The 27,297-nt window shown below is 46.8% G+C and overlaps 1 protein-coding gene across 1 annotated transcript in view; it reads right to left on the bottom strand.

Annotated features, from left to right (window-relative positions):
- Positions 1-26,547, bottom strand: part of LOC135912375 (uncharacterized) — a 35,469-nt gene extending 8,922 nt beyond the window's left edge. Inside the window, exons 1-3 of the mRNA XM_065444824.1 lie at positions 26,324-26,547; positions 24,088-24,480; positions 9,527-9,759 (exon numbers count right to left, since the gene is read on the bottom strand). Coding sequence (XP_065300896.1) covers positions 9,527-9,759; positions 24,088-24,480; positions 26,324-26,506 — 809 coding nt within the window. The 5' untranslated portion in view covers positions 26,507-26,547. The remainder of the gene's footprint in view (positions 1-9,526; positions 9,760-24,087; positions 24,481-26,323) is intronic.
- Positions 26,548-27,297: the final 750 nt, after the last annotated feature.

Here is a 27,297-nt window from a genome sequence, read left to right as displayed (position 1 = left end):
AATCGCGAGGGAATCTGGCCAAGCAGGGATGAGTTCCACCGCCATTTCCTCCATATGTTTGGGAGCACGGAAAGGCGAGACCACGCACAGCGTCTTCTCGAACCCCGGATTCAAAAGTGTAGTGAAGCTGTTCCCATGTTCACTGAGAACCTGGCTCGTCTTTGTCGTCGTGCAGACACCGTTATGTCAGATGCAAGAAAACTGAGTCACCTAACGCGCGGCATAAAGAAGCAGCTGTTTGTCGGTCTTGTGTGGAACCCGCCGACACGTGTCGATGAATATGGCAAAGAATGGACAGCCATAAAGCGGGCGTTACAACTACGCAGCCGCTAGTATGATCACCTGACCAGCACTGGACCGGCAAGCGCCACAGCAGTGACGGTCACAGATGAGGGTTGCTTGCGTCGGCTGATACGCGAAATTGTTCAGGAAGGGATTAAGAAGCTCACTGCCATGGCCAAGTGAATGCACAGCTGCGTCGGTGGCTGAAGTTGTGCGCGAATAAATAAAGCAAGCGTTCCCGGCTCCCGAGCCACATTCCCAGGCGTGGCAGCCCACCTACGCAGATGTCCGTCGACCGCCACCTCCTATGCCGATGCCGCAGTATCACCAGCAGTCCGTACCGTCATCACATTGGTACTATAGGGAACAGACTGACGCGACCACCGCTTCACAGAACCGACATTAGGAGAAGCCGGCCACATCTGCCGTCATTGTCCTTATCGCGTCGAAGGGTACCAACCAATACCGTCCACTGCTTCTCGTCGTGCTTTCGAGGCAGCTGAGCGAACATCGACGCAAATTTGACGAGCTGGCAAGTCGATTTTCCCGGTTACCCGTCGCGCTCCCCTTCTCCGGGACATTGTTTTCTAGCTGCAAGACGCAGTTCCATTGACGTGGCCCAAGGGCGATCTCGCAGTCGACGCCGGAGAAACTCGAGGCCGCAGCATCAGTAGGGAAGGTTGCCACACATCGAAGTCCGAAAATCCCCCATTGCAATCGAACGAGAAGCCTATACAGCCTGGATGATTTGACGAGAGACGAGATTGTTAACGCCGATGTTACCGTATCAATGACAGCCACGAAGTGACGGCGCTGGTAGGCATTGGCGCGGACCTTTCATTCGCAATTAAAAACTGGCGGACAGACTTCACAGAATCAAAATCGAGTGGCCAGAGCCACACATTAGAGGTGCTGGAGGCCATCTACTGACACCGACTGGCAAGTGTACTGCAAAAGTCAACATAGGGTATTAGTCATTCGTCGATAATTTTATTATTCTTCTCGGCTGCTGCAAATATGTAACCTTAGGTATGGACTTCTTACGCAAGTTATGCGCCGTCATCAACATATCAACAGATATACTAACATTTTCTGGCGACGAAAGTGCAGAACTACAACGCAAGTCCTTGCGTATCATAGACGATGTGACCGTACCACCATTATCCTGGCGTCTTGTTTCCGTCAGGTGCGACCCAGAGTGCGATGGGGAAGGTCTTGCCGAGCAGATAATTACGGTTTTGCTCACTCAAGGTGTTTCCACATTCAGAAATCTCGTGAAAGTAATGCATGAGCAAACAAAACTACTGCTGACAAACTTCAGCAAGTAACGACAACACTTTGCAAGAGGCGCAGCAGTTGCTTACCTCGACGAATTGCAGAATTCGGCGAATGCTTTGCATTACATCAGGGAGAGAAAGACTCTTCGGCATCGTTACCTGTACTTGACGGGAGCGCGAGCTTATCACCAGCGGAAAGGCAGCGCCTTGTGGACCTGCTGCACCAGTTTCGCGATTGCTTCCCGTCGATATCCAGAGTCGGTCAGACGCCACTGACCAATTACCGGATTATCACGGAGGACACAGCGAGATCGATCCGACAAAACCCCCACCATGTAGCACCAAAAGAACCTAAAGCGATCCAAGAGTACGGGAAAATGCTCGACGATGACGTTATCCAACCATCAAAAAGCCCGTGGGCATCGCCGGTAGTGATGGTCAAAAAGAAAAAGGGCAGTCTACATTTTTGTGTCGACTACCGTAAGCTGAACCGGGGGACAAAGACCTATAGCCATTACCACGTATCGACGATTCTCTCGAGGCTGAGTCATGCGCGCTACTACTCGTCGATGGACCAATAGCCACCTAAAAAGTGGCTATTGGCAAATCGAGGTTGACGAGATAGAGAAAAAACTGCTTTCGTAACCTCTGATATGCTTTACATACTCAAGGCCCTGCCTTTCTGTTTATGCTCAGCTCGAGCAACGTTTCGGCGACTCATGGATATGGTTCTGCCAGGCTTCAAGTGGCAGACATGGCTGTACATCTCGATGACGTCACAGTTTTTTTCGGAATCGTTCGAGGGGCACCTGAGCCGTACGGCTGCCGGCGGTTATACATATGATACGGTCCGCTGGCCTAACACTTAAAGCAGAAAAGTGACCCTTTGCTTTCGATGAACTCCAGTTATTAGGTCATGTTGTGAGTCATCAAGGCGTCCGCCCTAACCCCGACAAGATTACGGACATCACAACGTTTCCAGCGCCAACGGACAAGAAGGCGGTGATGCGTTTTCTAGGTCTCAAATTCAAATTCAAATTCTTTATTTCTGCCTTGTACAAATACAGACAGCGGAGGCGCAGAAAAAGCTGTCAGAAACAGCTTGACAAAGCCGCAGCCCCCTTTTCGCTTGGCAGTGGCTTCACAGCAAGGCTTTTAAAACAAAGGTAATTGCAGTCTAATAACACTTATACATAATGAACATATACATATAATGAACATATAATGTAACATATAAAACATATAAAACATGTATAAACAAAAAACATATAAACATATAATGAACATAATGAACATAAACATATGTGCTGTATATGATACAGCGCGTATCACCGATTATTTATTGCCAATTTTTAACATATAGCGTCACCCTTAACGCGCCTTACAAGCGAAGACGCTGCCTTCGTATGGCACGGAGAACATGCAGCGTTTAATTATCTCCTACAACGCATGCAAACACCTCATGTACTGGCTCAGTTTGATCAAGAAGCTCCTACCATGATACGCGTGGACGCTAGCAACGTAGGTCTAGGTGCTCTGCTTGTGCAAGATCAGCCGAGAGAGTCATTGCATACGCAAGCTAGAGGCTCTCACGTGCTGAGTCTAAACACTCAACCACACAAAAATAATGCCTTGCGGTAGTACGGGGCAGTATGAAGTTTCGCCCATATCTGCATGGCCGTTCCTTCAGTGTTGTCAGCGATGATCAATCACTGTGCCGGATGACGAACTTGAAATATCCGTCTCGTTGACTAGCGCGTTAGAGCCTAAGGTTTCAAGAATTCAATATGACAGTGGTGTACAAGTCCGGACGACAGCGCTCCGACGCCGACTGCTATTCGAAGTCACCGATGAGCAGGAAGCCACAGAAAATGAATAAGACATGGCTTTTATAGGAATGCTAGACACGGTCACCATTGCTCGTCAGCAGCGCGAAGGCAGCGAACTGATCCCGCTTATTGATTTTTTATAAGGCCCAATTACAAGCACGCCAGAAACATTTGCAAGAAGCTTCACATCATTCTGCTTCCGTAATGTTCTCTGCAAGAACTTCTCTGCCAGTGGAAGCAGCCGCCTACTTGTCGTTCCAACGTCCATCCGTCATGAGGTCTTGAAAGCCTGCCATGATGAACGGACATCTGGCTACCTCTGCTACACGCGAACACTGGCCCGAGTCAAAGAGAAATATTACTGGCCGAAGATCGCCGCCTTTGTGAAGCATTACATACGCATGTGCCGCGACTGTCAAAGACGCAAACAACCACATATCAAACCAACTGGGCTACTACAACAAGTCCAAATGCCCACGACCCCAATTGCGCAAATCGGGATGGACCTTCTCGGACCGTTCCCGGCTTCCAATAATGTCAATAAGTGGGTGATAGTAGCAACGGATTACCTGACACGCTATGCAGAAACCAAGGCCCTTCCAAGTGGCACCGCCGTCGAAGCAGCGCGGTTCTTTATTGAAAGCGTGGTTCTGAGGCCCGGTGCGACAACGGTGATAATAACGGACAGAAAGATTGCCTTTATGGGAACACTCTTAGACACTGTGCTTAGCCTCAGCGGCATGGCTCACCCAAAGACCACAGCACATCACCCGCATGCGGACGGCCTAACAGAACGGTTGAACGAGACTATCGCTGACATACTCAGTAGGCACGTAGACGTGAAACACAAAAATTGGGATGACCTTCTACCGTACATCAAATTTGCTTACAACACTGCGAAACAATAAACAACGCGAAAGATACCAGTTCGCCTTCTTCGTGGCCGTGAAGTGACGAGAATACTCGTTGCGATGTTACCACATGACTGCGGTGATATAGACACGGGCGCTGAAGCTTTCGCTCAACGTGCTGAACAAGCGAGACAAATCGCACGCGTCAGAATCGCCCAACAGGACTAAGACACTCGAGGTTAGGATCTACGGCGCCGATACATCACATATCAGCCAGGCGACAACGTGGGTTTGGAGTCCCATCCGTCGGCGAGGGCTTTCAGAAAAGCTACTCACGAGGTAATTTGGTCCATACATGGTTGTACGATGCCTCGTCGAACTGAACTATGGGGTTATCCGAGACATTCCTGCTTCCTACAGGACGAGGCAGCACCCACCAGAAGTCGCGCACATTGTGCGCCTGAAGCCGTATTGTTCAGAATGAATTGCCCACAGATCGTCTGACACATCTTCGTGCCGCTAGGTGAGCATCAGGACGATGCTCTCTATCATTATCATCATCATCATCATCATCAGCCTGGTTACGCCCACTGCAGGGCAAAGGCCTGTCCCATACTTCTCCAACTACCCCAGTCATGTACTTATTGCGGCCATGTTGTCTCTGCAAACTTTTTAATCTCATCCGCCCATCTAACCTTCTGCTGCCCCCGGCTACGCTTCCCTTCCCTTGGAATCCAGTTCGTAACCCTTAATGACCATCGGTTCTCTTCCCTCCTCAATACATGTCCTGCCCATGCCCATTTCTTTTTCTTGATTTCAACTATGATTTCATTAGCTCGCGTTTGTTCTATCACCCAATCTGCTCTTTTCTTATTCCTTAACGTTACGCCCGTAATTCTTCTTTCCATAGCCCTTTGCGTCGTCCTCAATTTAACTAGAACCCTTTTTGTATGCCTCCAGGTTTCCGCCCCGTACGTGAGTACTGGTATGACACAGCTGTTATACACTTTTGTCTTGATCGATAATGGCAACCTGCTGTTCATGATCTGAGAATGCCTGCCAAACGCACCCCAGCCCATTCTTATTCTTCTGATTATTTCCGTCTCATGATCCGGATCCGCGGTCACTACCTGCCCTACGTAGATGTATTCCCTTACCATTTCCAGTGCCTCGCTACCTATCGTAAACTGCTGTTCTCTTCCGAGACTGTTAAACATTACTTTGGTTTTCTTCAGATTATTTTTAGGCCCATCATTCTGCTTTGCCTCTCCAGGTCAGTGAGCATGCATTGCAATTGGTCCCCTGAGTTACTAAGCCAGGCAATATCATCAGCGAATCGCAAGTTACTAAGGTATTCTCTATTAAGTCTTATCCCCAATTCTTCCCACTCCAGTTCTCTGAATACCTCCTGTAAACACGCTGTGAATAGCATTGGAGAGATCGTATCTGCCTGCCTGACGCCTTTCTTTATTGGGATTTCGTTGCTTTCTTTATGGAGGACTACAGTGGCTGTGGAGCCGGTATAGATATCTTTCAGTATTGTTACATATGGCTCGTCTGCACCCTGATTCCATAATGCCTCCATGACTGCTAAGGTTGCGACTGAATCAAACGCTTTTATGCGAAGCATATTACGAGAGCTCAACCCAGCTCCTCAGGCGCGGCGGTGTCGCCTTCAATGACATTTGATCCCATGCCATACCACGTGACACCGTGACGTCACGACAGCGGAGAAACGGGGCTCCAACTCGCGCCGTCGCTCGCGACGTCGCGGCGGTATATAAGCAGCTGCGCTTGTTTCTAGGTGGCTTTGGCTCAACACTTGCAAGATGGGCTGGGTGGGATTCGAACCAGGGTCTCCGGAGTGTGAGACGGAGGCGCTACCGCTGAGCCACGAGTACGATGCTTCAAAGCGGTACAAAAGCGCCTCTAGTGAATGCGGTGTTGCTTTAGAAACGAGCTGCGTCGCTTGCTCAGGCGCACATTTCGTTGCCGCGCCGAACGCTGCGTTGCTCGACGCTTACCGCGTCCAATGCGGGGCGCGTAGTCGCTGCCCCGTAGCCCATTGTCTTACACCCCTTGGCGGGTCGACGGTTGAAGGCGAAGCAGAGTAACGCATGAGTTGTTTCTTCGTCTAGCCGAACCAAATATAGCCAAGCAACAGCAGTTCACCAGGCTAGACAGTGGTTCAACGACTAAAATAAAGGCTAGTATGCTTCGCATCCTGGGCTTAACCTTAGCTAAGCCACAGCCATTTTTTCGTAATCAATGAAAGCTATGTATAAGGGTTGGTTATATTCCGCACATTTCTTTATCACCTGATTGATAGTCTAAATATAGTCTAGTGTTGAGTAGCCTTTACGGAATCCTGCCTGGTCCTTTGGTTGACACAAGTCTAAGGTGTTCCTGATTCTATTTGCGATTACCTTAGTAAATACTTTGTAGGCAGCGGACAGTAAGCTGATCGGTCTATAATTTTTCAAGTCTTTGGCGTCCCCGTTCTTATGGATTAGGAATATGTTAGCGTTCTTCCAAGATTCCAGTACGCTTGAGGTCATGAGGCATTGCGTATACAGGGTGGCCAGTTTCTCTAGAACAATCTTCCCACCATCCTTCAACAAATCTGCTGTTACCTGATCCTCCCCAGCTGCCTTCTCCCTTTGCATAGCTCCCAAGGCTTTCTTTACTTCTTCCGGTGTTACCTTTGGGATTTCCAATTCCTCTAGACTATTTTCTCTTCCATTATCGTTATGGCTACCACTGCTACTGTATAAATCACTATAGAACTACTCAGCCACTTGAACTATCTCATCCATATTAGTAATGATATTGCCGGCTTTGTCTCTTAACGCATACATCTGATTCTTGCCTATTCCTAGTTTCTTCTTCACTGCTTTTAGGCCTCCTCCGTTCCTGAGAGTATGGTCGATTCTACCCATATTATAGTTTCTCATGTCAGCTGTCTTACGCATGTCGATTAATTTAGAAAGCTCTGCCAGTTCTATTCTAGCTGTAGGGTTAGAGGCTTTCATACATTGGCATTTCTTGATCAGATCTTTCGTCTCCTGCGATAGCTTACTGGTATCCTGTCTAACGGAGTTACCACCGACTTCTAATGCACACTCTTTAATGATGCCCATAAGATTGTCATTCATTGCTTCAACACTACGGTCCTCTTCCTGAGTTAAAGCCGAATACCTGTTCTGTAGCTTGATCCGGAATTCCTCTACTTTCCCTCTTACCGCTTACTCATTTATTGACTTCTTATGTACGAGATTCTTCCGTTCCCTCCTCAAGTCTAGGCCAATTCGAGTTCTTACCATCCTATGGTTACTGCAGCGCACCTTGCCGAGCACCGCCACATCTTGTATGATGCCAGGGTTAGCGCAGAGTACGAAGCCTATTTCATTTCTAGTCTCTCCATTCGGGCTCCTCCACGTCCACTTTCTGTTATCCAGCTTGCGGAAGAAGGTATTAATTATCCGCATATTATTCTGTTCTGCAAACTGTACTAATAATTCTCCCCTGCTATTCCTAGAGGCTATGCCATATTACCCCACTGACTTGTCTCCAGCTTGCTTCTTGCCTACCTTGGCATTCAAGTCGCCCATCAGTATAGTGTATTTTGTTTTGACTTTACCGATCGCCGATTCCACGTCTTCATAGAAGCTTTTGACTTCCTGGTCATCATGACTGGATGTAGGGGCGTAGACCTGTACGACCTTCAATTTGTACCTCTTATTAAATTTCATAACAAGACCTGCCACTCTCTCGTTAATGCTATAGAATTCCTGTATGTTACCAGCTATATCCTTATTATTCAGGAATCCGGCTCCTAGTTCTCGTCTCACCGCTAAACCCCGGTAGCACAGGGCGTGCCCCCTTTTTAGCACTGTATATGCTTCTTTTGCCCTCCTAACCTCACTGAGCCCTGTTATATCCCATTTACTACCCTCTAATTCCTCCAATAACACTGCTAGACTCGCATCAGTAGATAACATTCTAACGTTAAACGTTGCCAGGTTCAGATTCCTATGGCAGCCTGTCCCGAGGGACAGGCTCTCTATGGAGAGAGGCAAATGCCACATACAATATGCAGCATGTAGAGAAAAACGATGTTCGCGGGCATTGGAGAAGCGAAGACGAGGTCAATGTGTAATCGTATTCAGTTTGCCTATAATTAAAGTGTGCTGCCCACATGGTTCGTCAGTTCCTGCTGCTTGTGAATCGTGACAATGTATATGCGTGCGTCTGGGCGTACCGTAAGTGTGCGTCTTTGTCTGTAAGTAAACAACAGCTTCAAACAGTGCGACACAGGACAGTGCAAAAGAAACAAAGGACAGAACGCTGAACAGATCCCGCGCGTCTGTACGTGCGTGCGTGTGTGTTTGCGTGGTTTTGAGCATGTGCGTACGTAGGGGGAGCGTGCGTGTGCATGTGTGAGCCGGCGTGGTGGTTTAGCGGCTATGACAGTGCGCTACAAGGTCGCGGGATAATATCAGGGCTCGAAGGCCGCATTTCAGTGGGGGCGACGTGGAACTGGCCCGTGTACCATGCGCGCCCGTTGGGATCGCGCAGGTGGTCAAAATTAATCCGCAGATCCTAACTGCGAGATGCTTCTTAATCACATCGTCGTTTCGGTACGTCAAACCTCAGAATGTGTTTTGATTTGTGCATAAGTGATTGTTTGTGTTTTCCTGTTTGTGCGCGTTCGTATACGTGCGTGCGGCCTGTATTTGTGCGTGTGTCAGCGTACATGCATGCAGGGGTCCATAGCGTACGCGTGTGTGCGCGCGCGGAAGAGAATATTTTGTAGTAGAGTGTTCATAAAATGTTTACACAAACGTAGCATTCATAATGTATGAATAATTTCTCACTCACTGGTACCTCCGCGTATATGGGTATCAGATCCGTCACCATCCTCTTAGTCCGATCATCTATGTTTGCTGCGCTAGCTAGGACCCAAAGACACACTTTCTACTTCTGTGCGGTCTTTGTTTCTTGTCAGCCCATTGGATAATCAAACTGTCAAAGTAGACAATGCTATGCGCTTTTTAAAACAAACAAGAGTGACCTCCTATAAATAGAGAGAGTGCTTGATAGGGCTGTTCAAACAACGCTCTGTGTCGCCGTCTTACTATGCTTGAGTCGGTGGTCAAGGAAATTAGATAAATGAAATCATAATTGAATAGTTTGCGTTATACAGCCCTAAGCATCTTCAAAGCGTAATTGGCTGCCTCACAATTCTGCCGAAGTCCTTCATTCAATTAATCAGTGAGCTTCCTACCGTTGACACTTTGAGAAGACAGGCCTGTCGAAGCATTTTCCGGATGGTCGCTCCGTTTCCACGCAGGCCGCGTTGCACTCTGCTCTGGTGTCGAACCTGTTCGGGCTTTGGTTGCACAGTTCTATGCTGTGCTTCGCGGCCGGCATGCAAGTTCTCGACAGCGGGTCAAAGACAAACTCCCGTCGAGGCTTCGGACAGTACGTGTACAGCACGACGTCACATAGGTGCCGCTCCTGCAAATACGACGCAAATCTGTCGCATCCTTAAATGAGAATGAGGTGTCCCTCTAAGAAGATCACGAAACTTCAAATAAAGCGCTTGTTCCCTAAAGTGGCTGTATTTATTTCATGTATCTATATAATAAATAGGTAAATTCAAGAATGGTTTAATAATCTTTGCGTAGTGTATCTCGTTGAACAAAGCGTCGCAATAATAAAGAAGATATTAAACTAGTGGTGTCGTACCATATCGACTTACAGAAGTCTTGTGACACAGGCGGATGTACCCGCCTCGGAGGCTGCATCGAGATGCCTTCAGCTTAATGCCTTTCTAGACTAGCTATAAAGCTTCGCGATTTTGACGTCTGAAAACAATACTTTGTTCGTCGTTCTTTTAATAGAAATATGAGTATTAGTAGCAGCAGAAGGGAGAACTAGCATGCTGGTCGATGGCCGAGTCGAAAACAGAGAACTGCGAAGTTCGCCACCAAGTGGCATCCGTAGCAGCAGTCGACGTGCGCGCGAGAGTCGTACAGGTGGCTTCCGAAATAAAACGACTGCTGATTCTATTCAGGCACTCACACGAAAACGTGTTCCAAAAGTAATCTTACTCTGCTCGCCGAAGACATTGGTGTCTTAGATTGTGGTAAAAATTGTAATCCTCCAAGACCGAGTATTAGGATGAACGCCAACTGGTACAGCATGCATACACCAACAGGAAAACGAAAGTACACCGACCTCGTACATAATAGAGGGTGGGCGAATAATTACGAGGCTAGGAATATTTTACGACTTTGGCCTGAAAATGGGAATAACTCGCTTGTTTAAACATCAAGTTTTACTAACTGTATTTCTACCCAACGAAAATTTTGCGAATTCTCCTAATATTGAAGAATTAACAATCCGACATTAGTCTTCAGTGCAAAGGTGTTTTATTAAAATGTGCTTTAGAATTTTCTAGCTAAAGTCGACAGAAAGTGGTAATTAGCAATATCGCTTGCTGTGCGGGCGTTAGCGGGACCAACGTCAAGAAAACATGTCTCGAACAGCGGCGCACGCATTCCGCTGGATCAATGGGAATCACCTTTCTTGCCAGACCAGTGAACAAGAGTGCATAGCATCAATTGTACCTGCGAGTTCTGCTGTAGAGAGTGCCTTGGTGTCCCCACGTGAGAAAACGTTTCTCGCTAGCAGCCCGAAACGAACTGTTCGCACTAGGAGAGCGTAAACGCTGCACCGGTATCAATTGCCTCGCCATATACATTGTATCTCGCTCTGAACCTTGCTGCAGCAAATTCCATAAGCAAGTCCAGTTCCAATGAGACCTGGGGCCGAATTCTCAAAGCTTTTCATTCGTTAGGGATGTTTTTTATTAGCTTATCTCCTTCACTAATAATATGCCCTACATCACTATTGGATGCCACGAATGTCTTTAGCGCAAGAAGTTTTCGTGAATACGGGCCCGTCGGATTTTTTTTGTTTTTATTCACTAGAAGTTGCAAGGCATCGTCTAGGAAGCCTGCTATCCTCGAAGTTTCAGTAACAGCCAAGACAGCAGGATATGAAATGTTTTGAGGCAACGATGCAACGTGGCTGGCTACCCTATTCACAGCATGTTTCTTCTCCATTGCATCAACCAGCGCCAGCAAGCAATTTTGCCCTCATGCCTTTCCACATAAGAAAGGTGAAGGTTCCCCTCATTTTACATGAGATATTCGCCTCCGCAAATTCGAGCACTTTTTTATTTCAGTCTCCCGACCAGTTTTGCTACCCTGCTCTTTTGGATAGGTGGTATTGTAGGTTCTATAGCCTCTTTCAGGAATCCGCCAGTTCAGGTTGTTTCGCATGGCGCGACTGGGGCTAAAAAATCATATTGCCGTGCACGTCACAGAGCGAGTTTCGCTGACACATGCCTTTGCTACAGCGCGGTTTCCGTCGCAGCTGCACAACGCCGTAAGCATGAGTGTGAGGCGGCGTCTGTGGCTTGGTTTTATTTAGTACACCCCAGTATTGTGGTTGCGGCACTATTGAAGCCACAGGTATTCTCCTGAAGGAGTATTGGCTTCTGCAGCAGAAGAAGCTGCTATTGAGCGTGCAAGTACCTGACACAATTGCAGCGTTGAAGAGGTTGAGGGTGACGATCGAACGAGTGGGTGTGTGCCGTATGTTCAAGGTGGCGCCTGCTCTCGACCTGAATAGCGTACAGCTTCTCCTTTTTATTTATTTATTTATTTAAAATACCTTACAGGCCCTATGGGGCATTGTGTAAGGGGGGCTACAAAATCACGGGGGAAGAAGAGTAAACAGCCTTCTAAAGTGTAATACAAAAGATACGCCTCAACGCAGGGCTCATCAACATTACTACCAAAAACATGTAAAAGTAACAACTGAAGTAATGAGAGGCCACAAAGGTACACTTAAGGAAATAACACGAGTAAAACTCAACGTAAGGTACTAATACTAGAAAGTAAAACACACGAAAAATGAACATATCAGGGAGTACAATTCTTGAAGGGATATTTAGGGAAACAATGAATCGTGTGAACTGGAGACAAAAAATGTTCATGGAACTCCTAAACCTCAGGCACGGGTGCGTGTGCCTGGCAGGCAAAACTGGCAGGCGACATTGCTCCGCTGAGCTTCCAAAACGCGGTAAAACAAGAAAGCGCCTATTTCGACAGCGCTTCCTGTTACGTCACCTGTTTCGCCATCCACACATAGAGAAAAAAAAAAGTCAACAAGAGGGGACACATGGCGAAAACTGGCAACAGTAAACACGTCCCGGCTAGGGCTAATCCCATCCGTTAGTTGACGCATGCATCGGAAAAAAGAATATGAAAGGAACTTACAGACGTCTTATTTTTATTTATTCTTTCCCGCTAAAACTAAACAGTTTGTCGATAAATGAACTTATGCTTCGCGGTTAATTTTTCTTGCGCTACCTAGCAACAAGCTAAAGGCAGGCCAGGTGCGACAGATACATGCGTCATGCGCTAGGCAGGCCACCGAAGCCGGCGAGGCCGGTGGCGCATATGAAGTTCGCCTGTTCGGCGACCCGTCGCTTTTGGATGTGGCCTGCTATGCTCTCAGTGTATTCTTGCGTTTCTTCAGCACTTCGACACGGCACCACTGCACGATTGGACTGGACAAGGTGGGAATTTTTTTTTTGACAGCCTTTGACGCATTTAAAGCAATCTTGGCTTTTACGGCAAGGAACCCAGAGTTGTGACGCACTCTCTTAGCACGGTAACGTTTAAGTTTACCTTTATTTGCAAGTAACCTATAACATAAAGGTTAAAAATTATGGGGCTTTACGTGGCAAAACCACTTTCTGATTATGAGGCACGCCGTAGTGGAGGACTCCGGAAATTTTGACCACCTGAGGTTCTTTAACGTGAACCTAAATATAAGTACACGGGTGTTTTCGCATTTCGCGCCCATCGAAATGCGGCCGCCGTGGCCGGGATTCAATCCCGCGACCTCGTGCTCAGCAGCCCAACACCATAGCCACTGAGCAACCACGGCGGATGTAACATAAAGGTTACGAGGTTACCAAACCAACTCGATATTTGTGTTTTTGTTAATTTCAGTCGTGGCTAGAAGTTACATGAGTCGAATTATGCTATTTTAGACGTTTCTCCAACGCCAAGTGTCTCGTAACCTTTAGAATGTAACTTATATCAAGAAAGTTGTCATTCGTTCCTCAAGGGACCTATTGTATGGATTGGACGTTTGCTGATTATTGTGTCGCATTGGCGATACTGATATGATATTTTCAGCCAGGACTAACAGGTAAAATATGGTGTGTGGCTGTGGGATGGAGGCAGGTTGGGCAAAATTAAGATGTTATTTTGTGAGTCGGAATGTTTGTTTTCGCAATACAAAGGAAAGCTTAACTCTTACACGAGGGCATGCTCAAGTCAACCAGCAGCAATTCAGTGACCAATCTTACATACTGCATACGTGTCATTATAATGTAAAAGCAAGCCACATAAACATTAAACATACATCGGAGAATATTGTGGCGAACAATGCTGTGGCGTAAATTGTAACTACGGTTCAGTGTGGTCACATACTGTTATGTGACACTTTGGCGGAACTGTAGCTTGATTATTGTTTCTATTTGCGCTCTGTAGAGGGACGCCATAATCAAACGCGCTTGTACGTCAGCCAAACACGAGAGATATCTCCTCTGCGTTGTGTGGCTCTCAAGAAGCATGTCAGGAAGAGTATTGCCGATGCGGTCTTTTTGTGAAGGTCGTGTCGCGCTTTGTTTCATCGCTTTAACCACGTTTAAACGCTCTCCGATTTCGTGGTGTGCGCTTACCAAGGGTGTTGTAAGTCTGAGTCGCTCGTGACGCGTGGTACAGTTACCAAAAAGACCCCTAAAGGTGCGCGAGCCGCTGAAAAGAAGCACTGGCGCCGGGGAGCAGCGACATATTGGCGCGCTGCGTGGCACTGGCCGCTGCAAGGAGCCGCATTGCCGATGGTATATTGTAAATGTTCTTCGCTTACGCGGCAGTGGTGAGCATCGCTTATGTTGTGACTGCTGTAACGAATCCTGAAGACAGCAATAAATGTAACCCAGGTAGGCAATGCTTCTTGTTCAATTGCTTATTTGCTGGTGTGTATTTGTGTGTCATATATTTCACCGTCAATTCATGCTCATGCTTACGCTGCTGAGTTTTATTCTAGCGCACCACTCGCTCGCTTCATAAACACGTTTTTTTGTAAATATTTGTGAGTCACCGTATTTGTTATTCATAAAGTTCGAGTACATGTTGCACTTTTGTGCGCACGCACAGCATTAGACCTCATGCACGAAACTGGTGTTTCTTGCTGATATGGTCGTATGTTTACAAATGAATTGTAAGCTATCCTTAAATAAAGCATAATAATTGCAGTAGTTTATTTCGTAATCACTTGATATCGCGTTTTTACTGTTAAACTGTCGCATTCTTCCGGTGTTGGTTTTTGTACTGCAGAGGAGTACGAACTGACTTGGAAATTCATTTGCATGATAAGCTTGAATTAATATTTTTTTAATATTTAACCTTGAGTTTTTATTGTTACCGAAATGTCCTTGATATAACATACTTAAATTATGCGTGTTTAATGATGTGTTCTGTGGTAATACTTTATCTTTTTGTGGTTAATCTATGCCCCTTTCAATACATGTTGATAGCTGTTTGCTGTGTTACTTAAACAAGTAAATATAAGAGTTCAAGATTACTATTCTGTTCTTGTAGGCTCCACTGGAGATCGGTATTAGTCAGCGTGTTTGAAATATTCGTCTGATATATCTGCTAATATTTTAGTATTAGCTCACATGTATGCAAGCATTGCTTGTACTACTTGCATGAACATGTACAGACGTGTAACTTCAACATCTGTTCTTAATTTTAATCTTGCTCAATTACAGCATGGAAGGCTGCTTTTTTGTCTCCCTCCCGCTTTTCCTATAATATTGACTTGGAAGCGCTGTACATGGCTCTATGGTAGTGTTTCTTTTTCAGATGTTACCCATAATCAAACATTTATAATCTTGAATTTTTGTATTTGCTATATTGCATTCGGAGTGTCTTTGGAACCATATTCTTAATGTACACCAGTGTTCAACAATTCTTGTGTGGTCTTCAAAGGGGATATAAGAATTGTGCCATTCCTGTCGTTGTGCCTGTAACATCATGGTGCAGTTCAAGTTTTCCTAGTTTTCTTGTTTGCTAACCGCAGTGCAAACTTATAGAGACAGTTAACAGCATTTCACTGATGTCATGTATAGCTCATAGTGTATTATGATGCACATGTTACTACTTTTGAGAGATACTTATTTGTCACATGCACAGAGAAAATGCTTCCTCCAATGCTTACATTGACACGTACAGAGCTTTAATTTCAAAATTTGTTTTCAATGTTATCTTTGTTGAGACGTAGGTTGAAAGACTAGTTTTTGGTCTTGATGCTAATGTACATTTATACTGGCTTGGAAGCATGCATGACTTTATGGTCCCGTCTTCTTGTATAGGTGTCACCATAGCCGAAACTCTGTATATTTTTTTGCATTTGCTACACTGCATTGCGAGCTTCTTTATTGCCCTGCTCTAAAGCTGCACAGGATGTATAAAGCTTTTTTTTTCGGTAGTGTCCAAGGCGGATCTCAACACAACTGTCCAGTTCATGCTTTAGTGTCTGCAATCTCATATACTTAACCTTTGCCTTGTTTTCTTGCTTCCTTACTGCAGTACAAACGTTTACATAGACAGCTAACACGGATTTAATGACATACATGGCTCAAACATCGTGATATGATACAAGTCTTTCCTGTGATATTATCCAAGTAATACCATTCTCTTGAAGTTTCAAGCAAGGACTGCTGTGTTTCAAGCAAGGACTGCTGTGTTTTGTGGTGTATCTATGTTGTATTTTCAAATAAAAATATTGCATTCTAAACACCCCTATACTATAGTTGTGGAATTGTCTGTTTATACTCTATATATTTATACAAGCTAACTGTGTCTTCTCCTCAGGCCTTCATATTGTGTTTTAACTGTATTGCTGGGAACATTACCATATTTGCTCAAATGTTGAGCAATAGGCTATCTCACAGGGAGTTTCGTTTCGTCAGAAATCCGCAAGGATACTAGCAGTAGCCCTTTGCTGATTGATAGACAATGATTTAAATGCTTTATATAGAAGTAACCTTTTGTTACCGCATTCACCTGAGCGGTTTCTATGCAGAGAATTTTATATGGGCCCCGCTCTTTATATGAGCCGACGGCTCAGCTATGGGGGCGCGCCACCTGTTGGGTTTTGTACCAGAAAGGCCAAATTCGCGCATGGTACACCCAGCCAACTGTCGCCAAACAACATAGGTGCGTCATTTCCTTCTTTCGCGCTTCTTTTGCCTCTTCTTTCTTACGCGCTTTTTTGCGCGGTAGCATTAAGCAGACTGTAACCGTGCGCGGAGAAATGTGAGCCCTCGTGGAGGACGCCGCTCAGTTAGTCCTTTTCGGACACTGTCTCTTCACGCGCTTGCGCTTTGAAATAGTTGATCTGTCCACCTCGTGTGGTTTCCACAGCAAAAGGTGTCCTTGTGTCTCTCACCCTAAGCAAAAATAAAAAAACTGCGTTTGACTGGCAACTTAGAATTTACACAAGCCGTAGCATATCCTCATCGACCAGAAGGATATGTAGTGAAAAAATGCTTTCTACCCTCCAAAAGCACAACAAAGGTGAGCGCGGGAGAACAGATCTTTACTTACGAATGGCATAGTAAATGACAGACGCATACTCTTTTTGGGTACAATTGTGTAGATGCTAAGCAATTAATAAAGGAAATTTTTGCTTTGCCCGTGAACAACGTCAAGCATTCAGACCCTTGACCCGTCCTGTTGCTGTTTTTCTCCTCTTGCTTATGCATTTACGTTTACTGTGTGGATTGTTCCAAAGTTATCATTCAGCATGCAAAAATTTAAAAAAGACACATCAGTCAGCTGAAATTCACATTTTTTTTTCATTTTCGCATGCTAAATGATAGCTTGGGAGCAATCCACCGAGTAAACACAAATGCTTGTGCAGGAGAAGAAAAACAGCAACAGCGCGAGCCAACAATCGGAACAATTGACGTTCGCAAAGCAAAAATTTGCCTCATTTCTTGGTTAGCAGCTGCACAACTGTAACCCAAACGAATATGAGTCTGTCACTTACAATATACAATAAGAAAGTAAAGAAATTTTTGTGGCTCCCGCACTCACCTTTGTTGCGCTTTTTTGGGGCAGTAGGTGGCATTATTTTGTCTTCATATCCTGGAGGTCGAACAGGAGATGTTGCGGTACGCGTAAGGTCTAAGTTGCCTGCAAAACGTAACGTTTCTTTTTTTTTTTCTTAGGCTAACAGGGACACAAGGACACACTTAGCCCTGGAAACCTCACGAGGTGGACACGTGAGCTATTTCGAAGCACAAGAGCGTGTCAAGGCAGCCTCCGAAAAGGATTGGCCGAGGGGCGTCCTCCGCGAGAGCGCACATTTCTCCACGCATGGTTGTGTAGGCTGCCTAAAACGACCGCAGAAAGAAGCGCGTAAGAAAGAAGAGGCGCAAGCAGAAAGAAGCCCGAAAGAAAGGTGAGCCGCGTCCCCGTTGCTAGGCGACACCGGCTATACGGAACATGCGCAGCGCGGTGTCCATCTGGGACCTCCAGCAAGCCGCTTTGTGTAAACATTTTAATGCTTCAACCGGTATACTGTAGCAAGTGACCTCTATATTTAGGCGAAGGCGCTCAATACTGTGTGCCTATACTAGAGAATAAAGTGTTGTAACCTCTAGATAGGTGCACGCCTACTTACCTTTAATAGAAGTTAAAATTGTAAAGGTTGATGTTTAACTTATAGTTTAAAGGTGCTCAAACTTGCGACAATATACCCCTTTAATAAACGTTACCGGGCTAAGAGTGCGGTTAGCGAAAAATAGCTATAGGCCGTCCTGGCGTCGTTAATTTCCGGTAATAATTCGTACTGGGAAATATTTGCAACGCTTTCTATGAGCCCCAAGATTATTACAACTTATTTCGGTAGTTTTTGGGCACTCCCGCCGCACCCGACTTTATGACGTAGTTAGGAAAAAGCAGCTTGGCCATGTGACGCAGTTTCGCACGAACTTTGTTGTCTAAATGATGGCAGTCCCACGTTTCTGCGCGGACGGACATACAGTAGTTGTTTAGACTTAGCATTTGTTTCGCGGTGCCTCACTCGCTGCGTCCATTGTTTCGCAGATATAGAAACCCACGGAAGCGACCACATTCCTACCTACCTGAAGATAAAAGGCCTCACCAAATGCGTTCCATCAAATTTTATACAAACAATAGATTGGCCCGTGTTTAAATAACTTATGGAAGACGCATGCCACGAAGACATTTCATCCACACTAGAATTTGAGATCGCCAAGGCTATGCAGGATGCTATGCGCTCATATCGGCCATTAGAGAAATACACAGATTTTGATTCGGAAATACAGAGCCTCCGTGCCACCGGCGAGCGGCGATGCCGCTCCGCTCCGCTCGCCGCACCGCTCGCCGCTCCGCCGGCGAGCGGAGCGACGGTACAGACGGACTAAATCATTATACGACCTTAGAGAGGCCAGGCGCATTCAAAAGAAAATTCAGCGTCGCCTTGCTGCACTGCAAAATCAACGCTGGAAATCGTTTTGTGAGTCTCTCGACCCGCGTAAACCTCTGTCGGTTGTCTGGAGAACAATCCGTGGACTTCGATCACCTCCTCAACAGCGTCGTCCATTTAAGTCTTTAGCCCTACATCAAGGACGCCGAGAAGTCGAGGTAGCCGAAGATTACTGCGCAAGGATCGCGGGTCCGGCGCTCACGCATTCACCTTGCGCACCTATTCCCATTGTGCCCCCTTGCTCCCGAGATCCTCGTATGGACGCTGCTTTCTCCATCGAAGAACTGGAGGCCGCACTTGCTGGGTGCAGGCGATTTTCGTCACCAGGACACGACGGCATCACATACTCTGCGCTTGCAAACCTTGGTCAGGAGGCCAGGGATGCCCTTCTTGGCCTATACAACGCATCATGGCGTGACGGCCTGGTCCCTACAACGTGGAAATCCAGTCGGCTTGTTCCTCTCCTGAAGGCTGGCAAATCCCCGTTGGAATTGTCATCTTACCGTCCAATAGCACTGGCCAGCTGTGTCGGCAAGGTAATGGAGAGAATGACCCTTACACGGTTAGAATGGTACCTGGAATTTTACAACGTCTATCCAGAGGTAATGGCGGGTTTTCGACGTGGCCGCTCGTCAATAGATAGCGTTATCGACCTGGTAACATACGTACAACACCAGAAACACCTGAAACGCATCACTGCGGCCCTATTCCTTGATGTTAAAGGTGCGTACGACAATGTAGATCATCATGCAATTCTGGACGCCTTAGAAGCTGTAGGTATTGGTGGACGCACCTTTCGCTGGATATGCAACTATTTGAATGGAAGATCTTTCTTTATTTTGACTGAAGATGGACCAACGCCATCTAGCTCTACCAGTCGTGGTGTACCGCAAGGCGGAGTACTCAGCCCTACCCTTTTCAACCTGGTGCTCGTTGGTCTCGCTGATTCGTTACCGCGAACCGTACAAGTCTCCGTATATGCAGACGACATTTACATATGGGCTTCAGGCGTGACACGTGTACAAGTTCGCGCACGACTTCAGAAAGCCTCAACGGTTGTGTCAAGATACCTAAGAAGACAAGGCCTGGAGCTTTCCGCTGACAAATGTGCACTGGTTGCTTTTACTCGCAAATCGATCCGCAAAGCCCCGTATGCTTTGCGGATTAATGACCAAATTATACAATATAGACGAACGCACCGATTTCTTGGCGTCATCATTGATAGAGACTTGTCTTGGAGCCCTCACATCTCGTATATGGCAAAGCGTTTGGCCGCCATTGTGGACCTTCTTGCGTTTCTCGGCGGAAAGTCCTGGGGCGCAACAGTACCATCAATGTTGCAACTATATAAAGCACTGTTTTTGGGCTTCCTGCGGTACAGCTTACCTGTAATAGGAAATACTTGCACCACGAATATTCGCAAACTACAGAGCGTGCAAGCCCAAGCACTCAGGACTTGTCTCGGTCTTCCCAAAACTGCGTCATCGATTGCGACAGTGGCCATAGCCAGAGACGCTCCTTTGACAGTATACATTGATACAGATGTCCTGAGAGCGCACATCCGACACCTGACTCGGATTCCCTCACACCATCTTGCTTGCTTGCCTGCAAAGAGGCCACTTTCAACCTTTGCTAAAACTATTGCAAGACATCAATCGTACTTGCCATCAGGATTTACGCCCGCTACACGATTGTCAGATCCATTGTGGTGTCTGCACCGGCCGCAAGTTGAACTGACAATTCCAGGAATCAGAAAGAAAGCTGGAGCGCCATTGCAAGCTTTGAAACAAGCAACTTTGGAGCACATTCACAACGTGCACAGATTCCGCCAACATGTATACACAGACGGTTCAGTAAAACTCAACAGCTCTGCTGCTGCAGTCATATTCCCGGCACAATCTGAGGAAATCAAATTAAGAACTTCATGTGTGACCACATCGACGGGTGCAGAACTCGCGGCGCTCCGTGCTGCACTTGATTTCATTAAGCAGAAGCCATCGCAACAATGGACAGTCTTTAGTGACTCCAAGGCAGCCCTTCAGTGCATACGAAGCCCAATGCGCCACGGACCCAATGAACAACTGGCCTCAGAAATTCGGCACATATATCACCAAAGCTATGACAAGGGACACAACATAATCTTTCAGTGGCTTCCAGGACATTGTAACATCAGCGGGAATGACCACGCCGACGAAGCCGCCCGTTCTGCACATGAAAGTGATCAACGAGTCTTCATTCCGCTTTCGCGAACAGACGCTGCGGCTCAGCTGCGATTGATGTCCCGTGAGTGTACTTTGCCCCTGTGGGACTCGAATGTTTTCACAATGTGTCGGTTGCGTTCGTTGTCTCCGGACATACGGATGCACCTCCCGCCTGGATTACCCCGACGTGAACAGACTATGCTCTACCGTCTGTGGCTAGGCGTTGCCTTTACAAACGCCTATGCTTTCCTCATAGGAATGGCCAACAGCCCCACGTGCGACACATGTAACATCGACGAGACGCTCGCACACATTATCTGTGTCTGCCCGCGATACAGTGCTGAGAGACAAGTGATGTGCAGAGTGCTGGACCAGTTGGACAATCGTCCACTTTCAGAACTAAAAGCTTTAGGCCAATGCTCCGAAAGAACATCCGCGTTGAAGGCCTTACTCACGCTGGTAAGGTTCTTGCGGTCCACGGGGCTTCACGACAGACTCTAAGAATGCCGCCCCCTACCGCTCTGTAGTGTACGCGCTTTGTTCGTGCTTGTCTCCCTTTCTTTCTATCTCCCCCTTCTACTCTGTTTCTCTTTTTATCCCTCTTAACCCTTCCCCCTGCGCAGGGTAGCCAACCGGAACTACCTCTGGTTAACCTCCCTGCCTTTCTCTACATTATTTTCTCTCTCTCTCTCTTCGCATGTATACTGAAACTTACCGGGACAAATTTTGGCGTTTCTTCTGGCCCCGAACATTCATTTAACTAACTTGGTTACTTTATTGGGTGCTCTTCAAGCACAGTGGCCGCGCTGGCCGTTGTGACGCAGTTAGCGAAAAGCAGCTCGGCTTTGTGCCGCAGCTAGTTTCGCGTGTAATCTTACTGGGACAAGTTCGTGGCGCATTCTCTCACCCCCAAAATTACTCTAAATAATTTTGTAACTTCTTGCGATACTTTTGAGGCATGCTCCCGGCGCCTGGGGTTGTTAAGCAGTTATCAAAAGAGCCAGCCGGCCGAGACAGCTTGTTTGGCGTGTACTGAATCGTAGTGAGACAAGTTAGTGACGCTTTCTATGGCCCCGCATCCTATACCTTCTTTCGGTACTCGCGACTGCCGAGAGTGATAACACTGGAGTGTGTTGCTTGCGCAGGCATAACGCGCAAAAGATAACGCCGAGGAGCTTCTGATTCCGTCTTCTGAAAGCAGGCTTTGCACCCCTGCCGTTCTAGTGAGTGGGAGCAGAAGACATTATGTGACCGTCTAGCATGGCCTGGCTGAGAGCCTGTGTTGTGGCCACCTCTTTGTATATGGCGCACTATGGCGTCGGCTGAGGCGAAGTTGTATTGTAAACGCGCAGTCGCCTTTGAATTTGTGCTCTTATAGTGCAGGAAATAATGCTAAGGGATGGGGGAATGCTTGGAAATCAAATTTTTTCTTCATAATTTATAGCACGGCTTGGAATGAGTAGAGTATTTTTGATGCCGTGTATGTAAAAGCGAATTGCTTTTGTTTGTAATGTCGCCCATTCACCACATTCACATGTTTCCACTCTCCACGCAGTATTCCTATACCGGCTAAATACCGAAATGACATATGCTTGTAATTTACTTTTTTCAGCTGATGCCGCCCGGTAGAGCTTCGTGTGAAAACTACTGCTGCTTACCTGGTGCCACAACGTTGCATGAACGCACAAAAAGCCCGGAACGAGCATTTACGTAGAGCGAAATAAACATTTGCTCATTACCAAGGGGCACTGCGTCTACTTCGTGAAATTGCTCGTGGCACAGATTCGATGAAGGTTTGTAAAGATCTTTCGCAATCATTTCAATTAAATAAGCGATTGAGCAGCAGAAGAAGAAGAAAAAGAAGGTGCCGTATAGCGCAGCCGGCGTAGCGCGTGTCAGCTATCGTTCAAAACGCGCGCGCCCCACACAGAAACCGCAAGATGTTAAATCCATCCGCTTGGTTCGCTACAGTCAATTTGGCCGCTTGGCTCTAGGGGAGTGCCGCTCTTGTTGAGTGTCTTTCTCTATGACCCACATCGCGTAGATCACTTCGACTCCAGTCGCGGAAAGCCCTACACGTTGCGGCGGTCACTTAGCGACGGACCTCGCTGTGTCACTGAATGAAAATCGCGCCACGTGAAGGAGACTTTATTCGCACTACTGCTGGCTATAGTCGCATTGCGTTTGAGGCCAGTACGCCGCCTGTTTCACGGCACCTTGCATGCCGATTGAGACGCTACTTTGAAAAAAAGATGTAGCTTTTGTTTGAATTTTCAGCTGTATTCAGGCCGCACATTTATTTAACACAGAGCCGTCGCGATCTTCACTTACTATGACCGACAGAGTACTGTGCGTGTTCGCATAAATTCAAGGCAGCAAAATGTATTTCAGCCTCTTATGTGCGCGTCCAAGCATCTACCCAGTTTTAGAGCGCAGCTCTTGGGCGTTCGTTCCTGCGGCGAGTGACTGCGTCGGCAGCGTAACGGAACGAACAAGCACAGTGAAAGATGAGAGCGAACACGGAGCGCAGCGGGGGAAGAAAGACACGAGCATTAAAGCGGAGAGGATGATGAGCGAAACCATGAGCGCAGGAAGGTATGGGGAAAGCGCGAGAAGAAAAACGTAGTGCGCAAGACTAGCGCAAGAGTAGCGCTCATCGTCTCAGATGTCTATTGGCGGCAGGTGCTCTCTATCGCGGCCACGCGTCACCCAAATTCGCGTGATCTCCAGATTCGCTAGGCAATCACGCCGTACTTCGATCCATTTGTAGCGTGCCCCATGGGACATTGTCCGTGCCAGCCAATACATCGTGAAATGAAAACACGCACAGAGCTGCGCTCTAATTTTGCATTAGGCAGTAGCGTAATTGTCGGTGAATTCTTTTCCACCACAATCGTCTCTGCGTTTAGAATGCCCAAACGACGTGACGGGCCCTTTTTAAGACAATGTGCACCTGTGGTGGACTCCTTACCTCTAAGTCGCTGCTTGATTCCGTCGCCGCTATTTTATCCAATGAAGGCGTACTCTTGTTTTGGAATGATCCACCGGTCGCAATCGCTGGTGTCCTCCGCGGTGTCTGTGAAGCCGGAGCCATCCGGCCGGTAATCACGTGGTGCGCTGCCGACCTCACTCCGGCGTAGTTACCCTTAGGCTGCTGACTAAAATCGAGGGCGGGTCTCGTTCGCAGCAGGACGATGCCAGTGGAGGCCATGAGCAGACCGCTGATTAGGGCGATCAGCGCGTAAGGCACGCTGTGGTTTCTCTCGCTAGTGTCGCTGCTGTAGTCCTCGTTTTCTTCGCGCAGCACTTGAGACGACGAGCAGAGGAGCTGCTCGGTGCTCGCCGCGGTGGCAAACCGCACCGCCTGCGCAGAGCGTCACGCACGCAAGCTCAAAGATGTGGGTAACGCTGATCTCTCTAGAGTGCCGCCCAATAATATTTTCCGCCTTTAAGTCCATTTCGGTAGCTCAATGAAAATAGTAGCCGGTACAGGTTCATATTTCTTTTCTTGTGCTACGTCCGACACGGAGAACAGGAACATGGAAGAACTGAGCTTGTACGCAAATGATGTGTGCCACTCATTCTTTCACGTGTTCCACTGTCGTGTTTCTGCTTCTGTGCCCTATATATATGGTAAGAAAAAAATGCCTTCATTTTTTTTTTCACAGACGCATGAGGAGGTTTCGTTTATGATATTGTGGATATTTCAACTGTGTTGTGTGTGCTTCTACAAACAATTTGTTTGCACGGAAATGTGCGCCGCCACACATCATAACACGCCAGTTTTCATTCGCCGAATGTGCGGCCTAATTTTCAGCTTTAAGATTCTTCCATTGTTAAAAGCTACCCGGCAGAGCCTACACGTGATCCATGCAGAATACAATGGGTGCAGTTCGTACGGACATAGGCTACTGCATCTTTTTCAATGCCAGTCAAGTGTTGCCAAAGCTGGGGGTCATTTCGAGAGCTCCGCTTTCTTAGAAGTACCTCACAATTTAGGGGCACAATGTTAGGGTCACGTTAGCTATTGGTCATTGCACGTTATCACACGTCATGAAGAAGACGAGGAGGGCCAGCAGCGTCCAGGTAAAGTTGTCGAAGCTCTAAAAGCAACAGGGGTAAAATAAGTGATAATGTGGTGCTGGCGCGTTAGATCACTGGCTTCCATATATCGCGGAACGACGAAAAATATAAAAGGCTATAGCATTGCTAATGTGCCGCCTAAAAACTGTAGCACCGTTCAAGAAATCACGGACGATAATCACAGAAATAGGCATTGCGTTATCAGTGAACATATAATAAACTAAAGGGTAGCACTATTTCGTTGCTTTCATCCCAGTTTAGTACGCATGCAGAAACAAAAGACATTGAAGCAGAAATAACAACAAGAAAATTTATAACATTTTGCACTCATTGTAGAGAAGTGCTCATATGACGGCCGTTTCTTGATGTACACAAAGGAATTGCTTAACGGTGTGTCCGGTTTGTTGTCCGCTGCGACGACCATGAACTCCAGCTTCAGCAGTAATACTCTATGCTGAAAAGACAGTAATTCTATATCTCCTTCACTACAAGCAATCCAATACACTCCCCCCCCCCTCCCTGAAAAATATGAAAGAGGATACAGCAGGTTAGATCGAGTACCGTCAAAAATCGCCCCATATTTAAGTACCGAGGCACATTGGTACTGAAACGCTGCAGGTGATTCTACTGCTGGGGAGTATTTTCCGGGAAAAAGACCATGTATATGTTTCACGTCACGAGAAATATTGATAATGCTAATTGTGCTTCGGTGCAAACGAACGCAGAATTTCCGGGAAAGATGCCGAAGAAGGATAAGCATTTGTAACCCTCGCTATAATAAAAACATTCTAAGGAAAACGCTAGCGGCCGCACGCAGACCTAAACCTTGCCGAGTTGCCCTGGAAATTAAAACAATACTTGTGGTTATTTGGATGCCACTTTTTTTTTACCACGCTATGTGAGAGTTCAAGCACCCGAACACTTTATCTGAATCAAATCTGCAGTACTGGAAGTAAGCCAATGGTACGGACTGAAAAGACACGGTTGTTCTACAAGCGCCGTCTCCTCATATCGCTTTTAGCTAAAATATACGACGCTCGCGCTTTCTTCCCTTAGCTAAGTACTTATCATCGTCCTTGAGCGAGATATTTCTGCAACCCCTATGGCGTTGTCATCTCTACTACCTTGTTCGTTGTCATGCGCTCTTCCCCAGTGGCAGGTGCTCCGGATATGTTGGCTCCTTCGCCGTGGTAGCGTCGGTACATGTGGATGCCCCATGAAGAGAGAATCTGCTCGGTGTTTTCTGACAGCGACGTGTGCGACTCAGCGCGGCGTCCTCGGCGCTTATCGTACTTCCACGGATCCATTGTTCAGTTCTTCTTCTTTGTTCGCCATGCTCTGTGGGGCACCTGCCAGACTTGTACCTTGAACATTAGTGGCGTTATATGGTGCGTGAAATTGGCGCTACGGTACAGTTTAAAAACTGGTTTGTAGAAGCATTGTACGGGGTTTCAGCATGTCCCTTTTTCTGCTGCTGCTACCTTGCTCTAGCATTCGTGCTGCTGTAAAATCCCTACTTTCCTGTTGATGGTCAAAACGAGGACAAGGTGAAAGCCGGAGCCACCTTGTTCTCCTCTTACTCATCGTCTTGAATATCCATCTTCCGCCTTCCCCGTGTTTGCCCTTGCTTTCCTGTTGTATTTGGCTAGCCTCACATAGAATAGCACCTTCATGAAGTCGTCACCTTAGAAAAGTGTTCCAAATTATATAATCGTTTTATGCATTGCCTGCGTTTCTTCTGGCGTTTTGAGTTTCTTTTTGGAATTTTTCAAATAATGGCGGATTTAGTTTCGTGTATTTCGTTTGCAGTGATTTTTTTATAGAACTGATTCGGCAACATTGAAAATTTCATTATTATTATTTAGTTACACAGCTGAAAAATGTCCGCCATGCATTCGCATTTCCTTCGATCCCCTCTTTTAAGAACAACAGTCCTACAGACCTGGAATAATCACTCAGACTAACTAAGAAGCAAACGTCCGCTACTATGCTGCTTTAGTATGCAAAGGGTGCTATAGGTTGTAACGGGTGTTTGTCACAGAATGGAATAGCGTGTTTGCGGGTAGAGGATAGTGTCGTTGAACATGTCGACATTCGT

Source organism: Dermacentor albipictus, chromosome 1 (genome assembly GCF_038994185.2).
Source record: "Dermacentor albipictus isolate Rhodes 1998 colony chromosome 1, USDA_Dalb.pri_finalv2, whole genome shotgun sequence".
Classification (NCBI taxonomy): Eukaryota; Metazoa; Arthropoda; class Arachnida; order Ixodida; family Ixodidae; genus Dermacentor; species Dermacentor albipictus.
The sequence above is the reverse complement of the archived record's forward strand: the minus strand, read 5'-3'. Positions and strand labels throughout refer to the sequence as shown.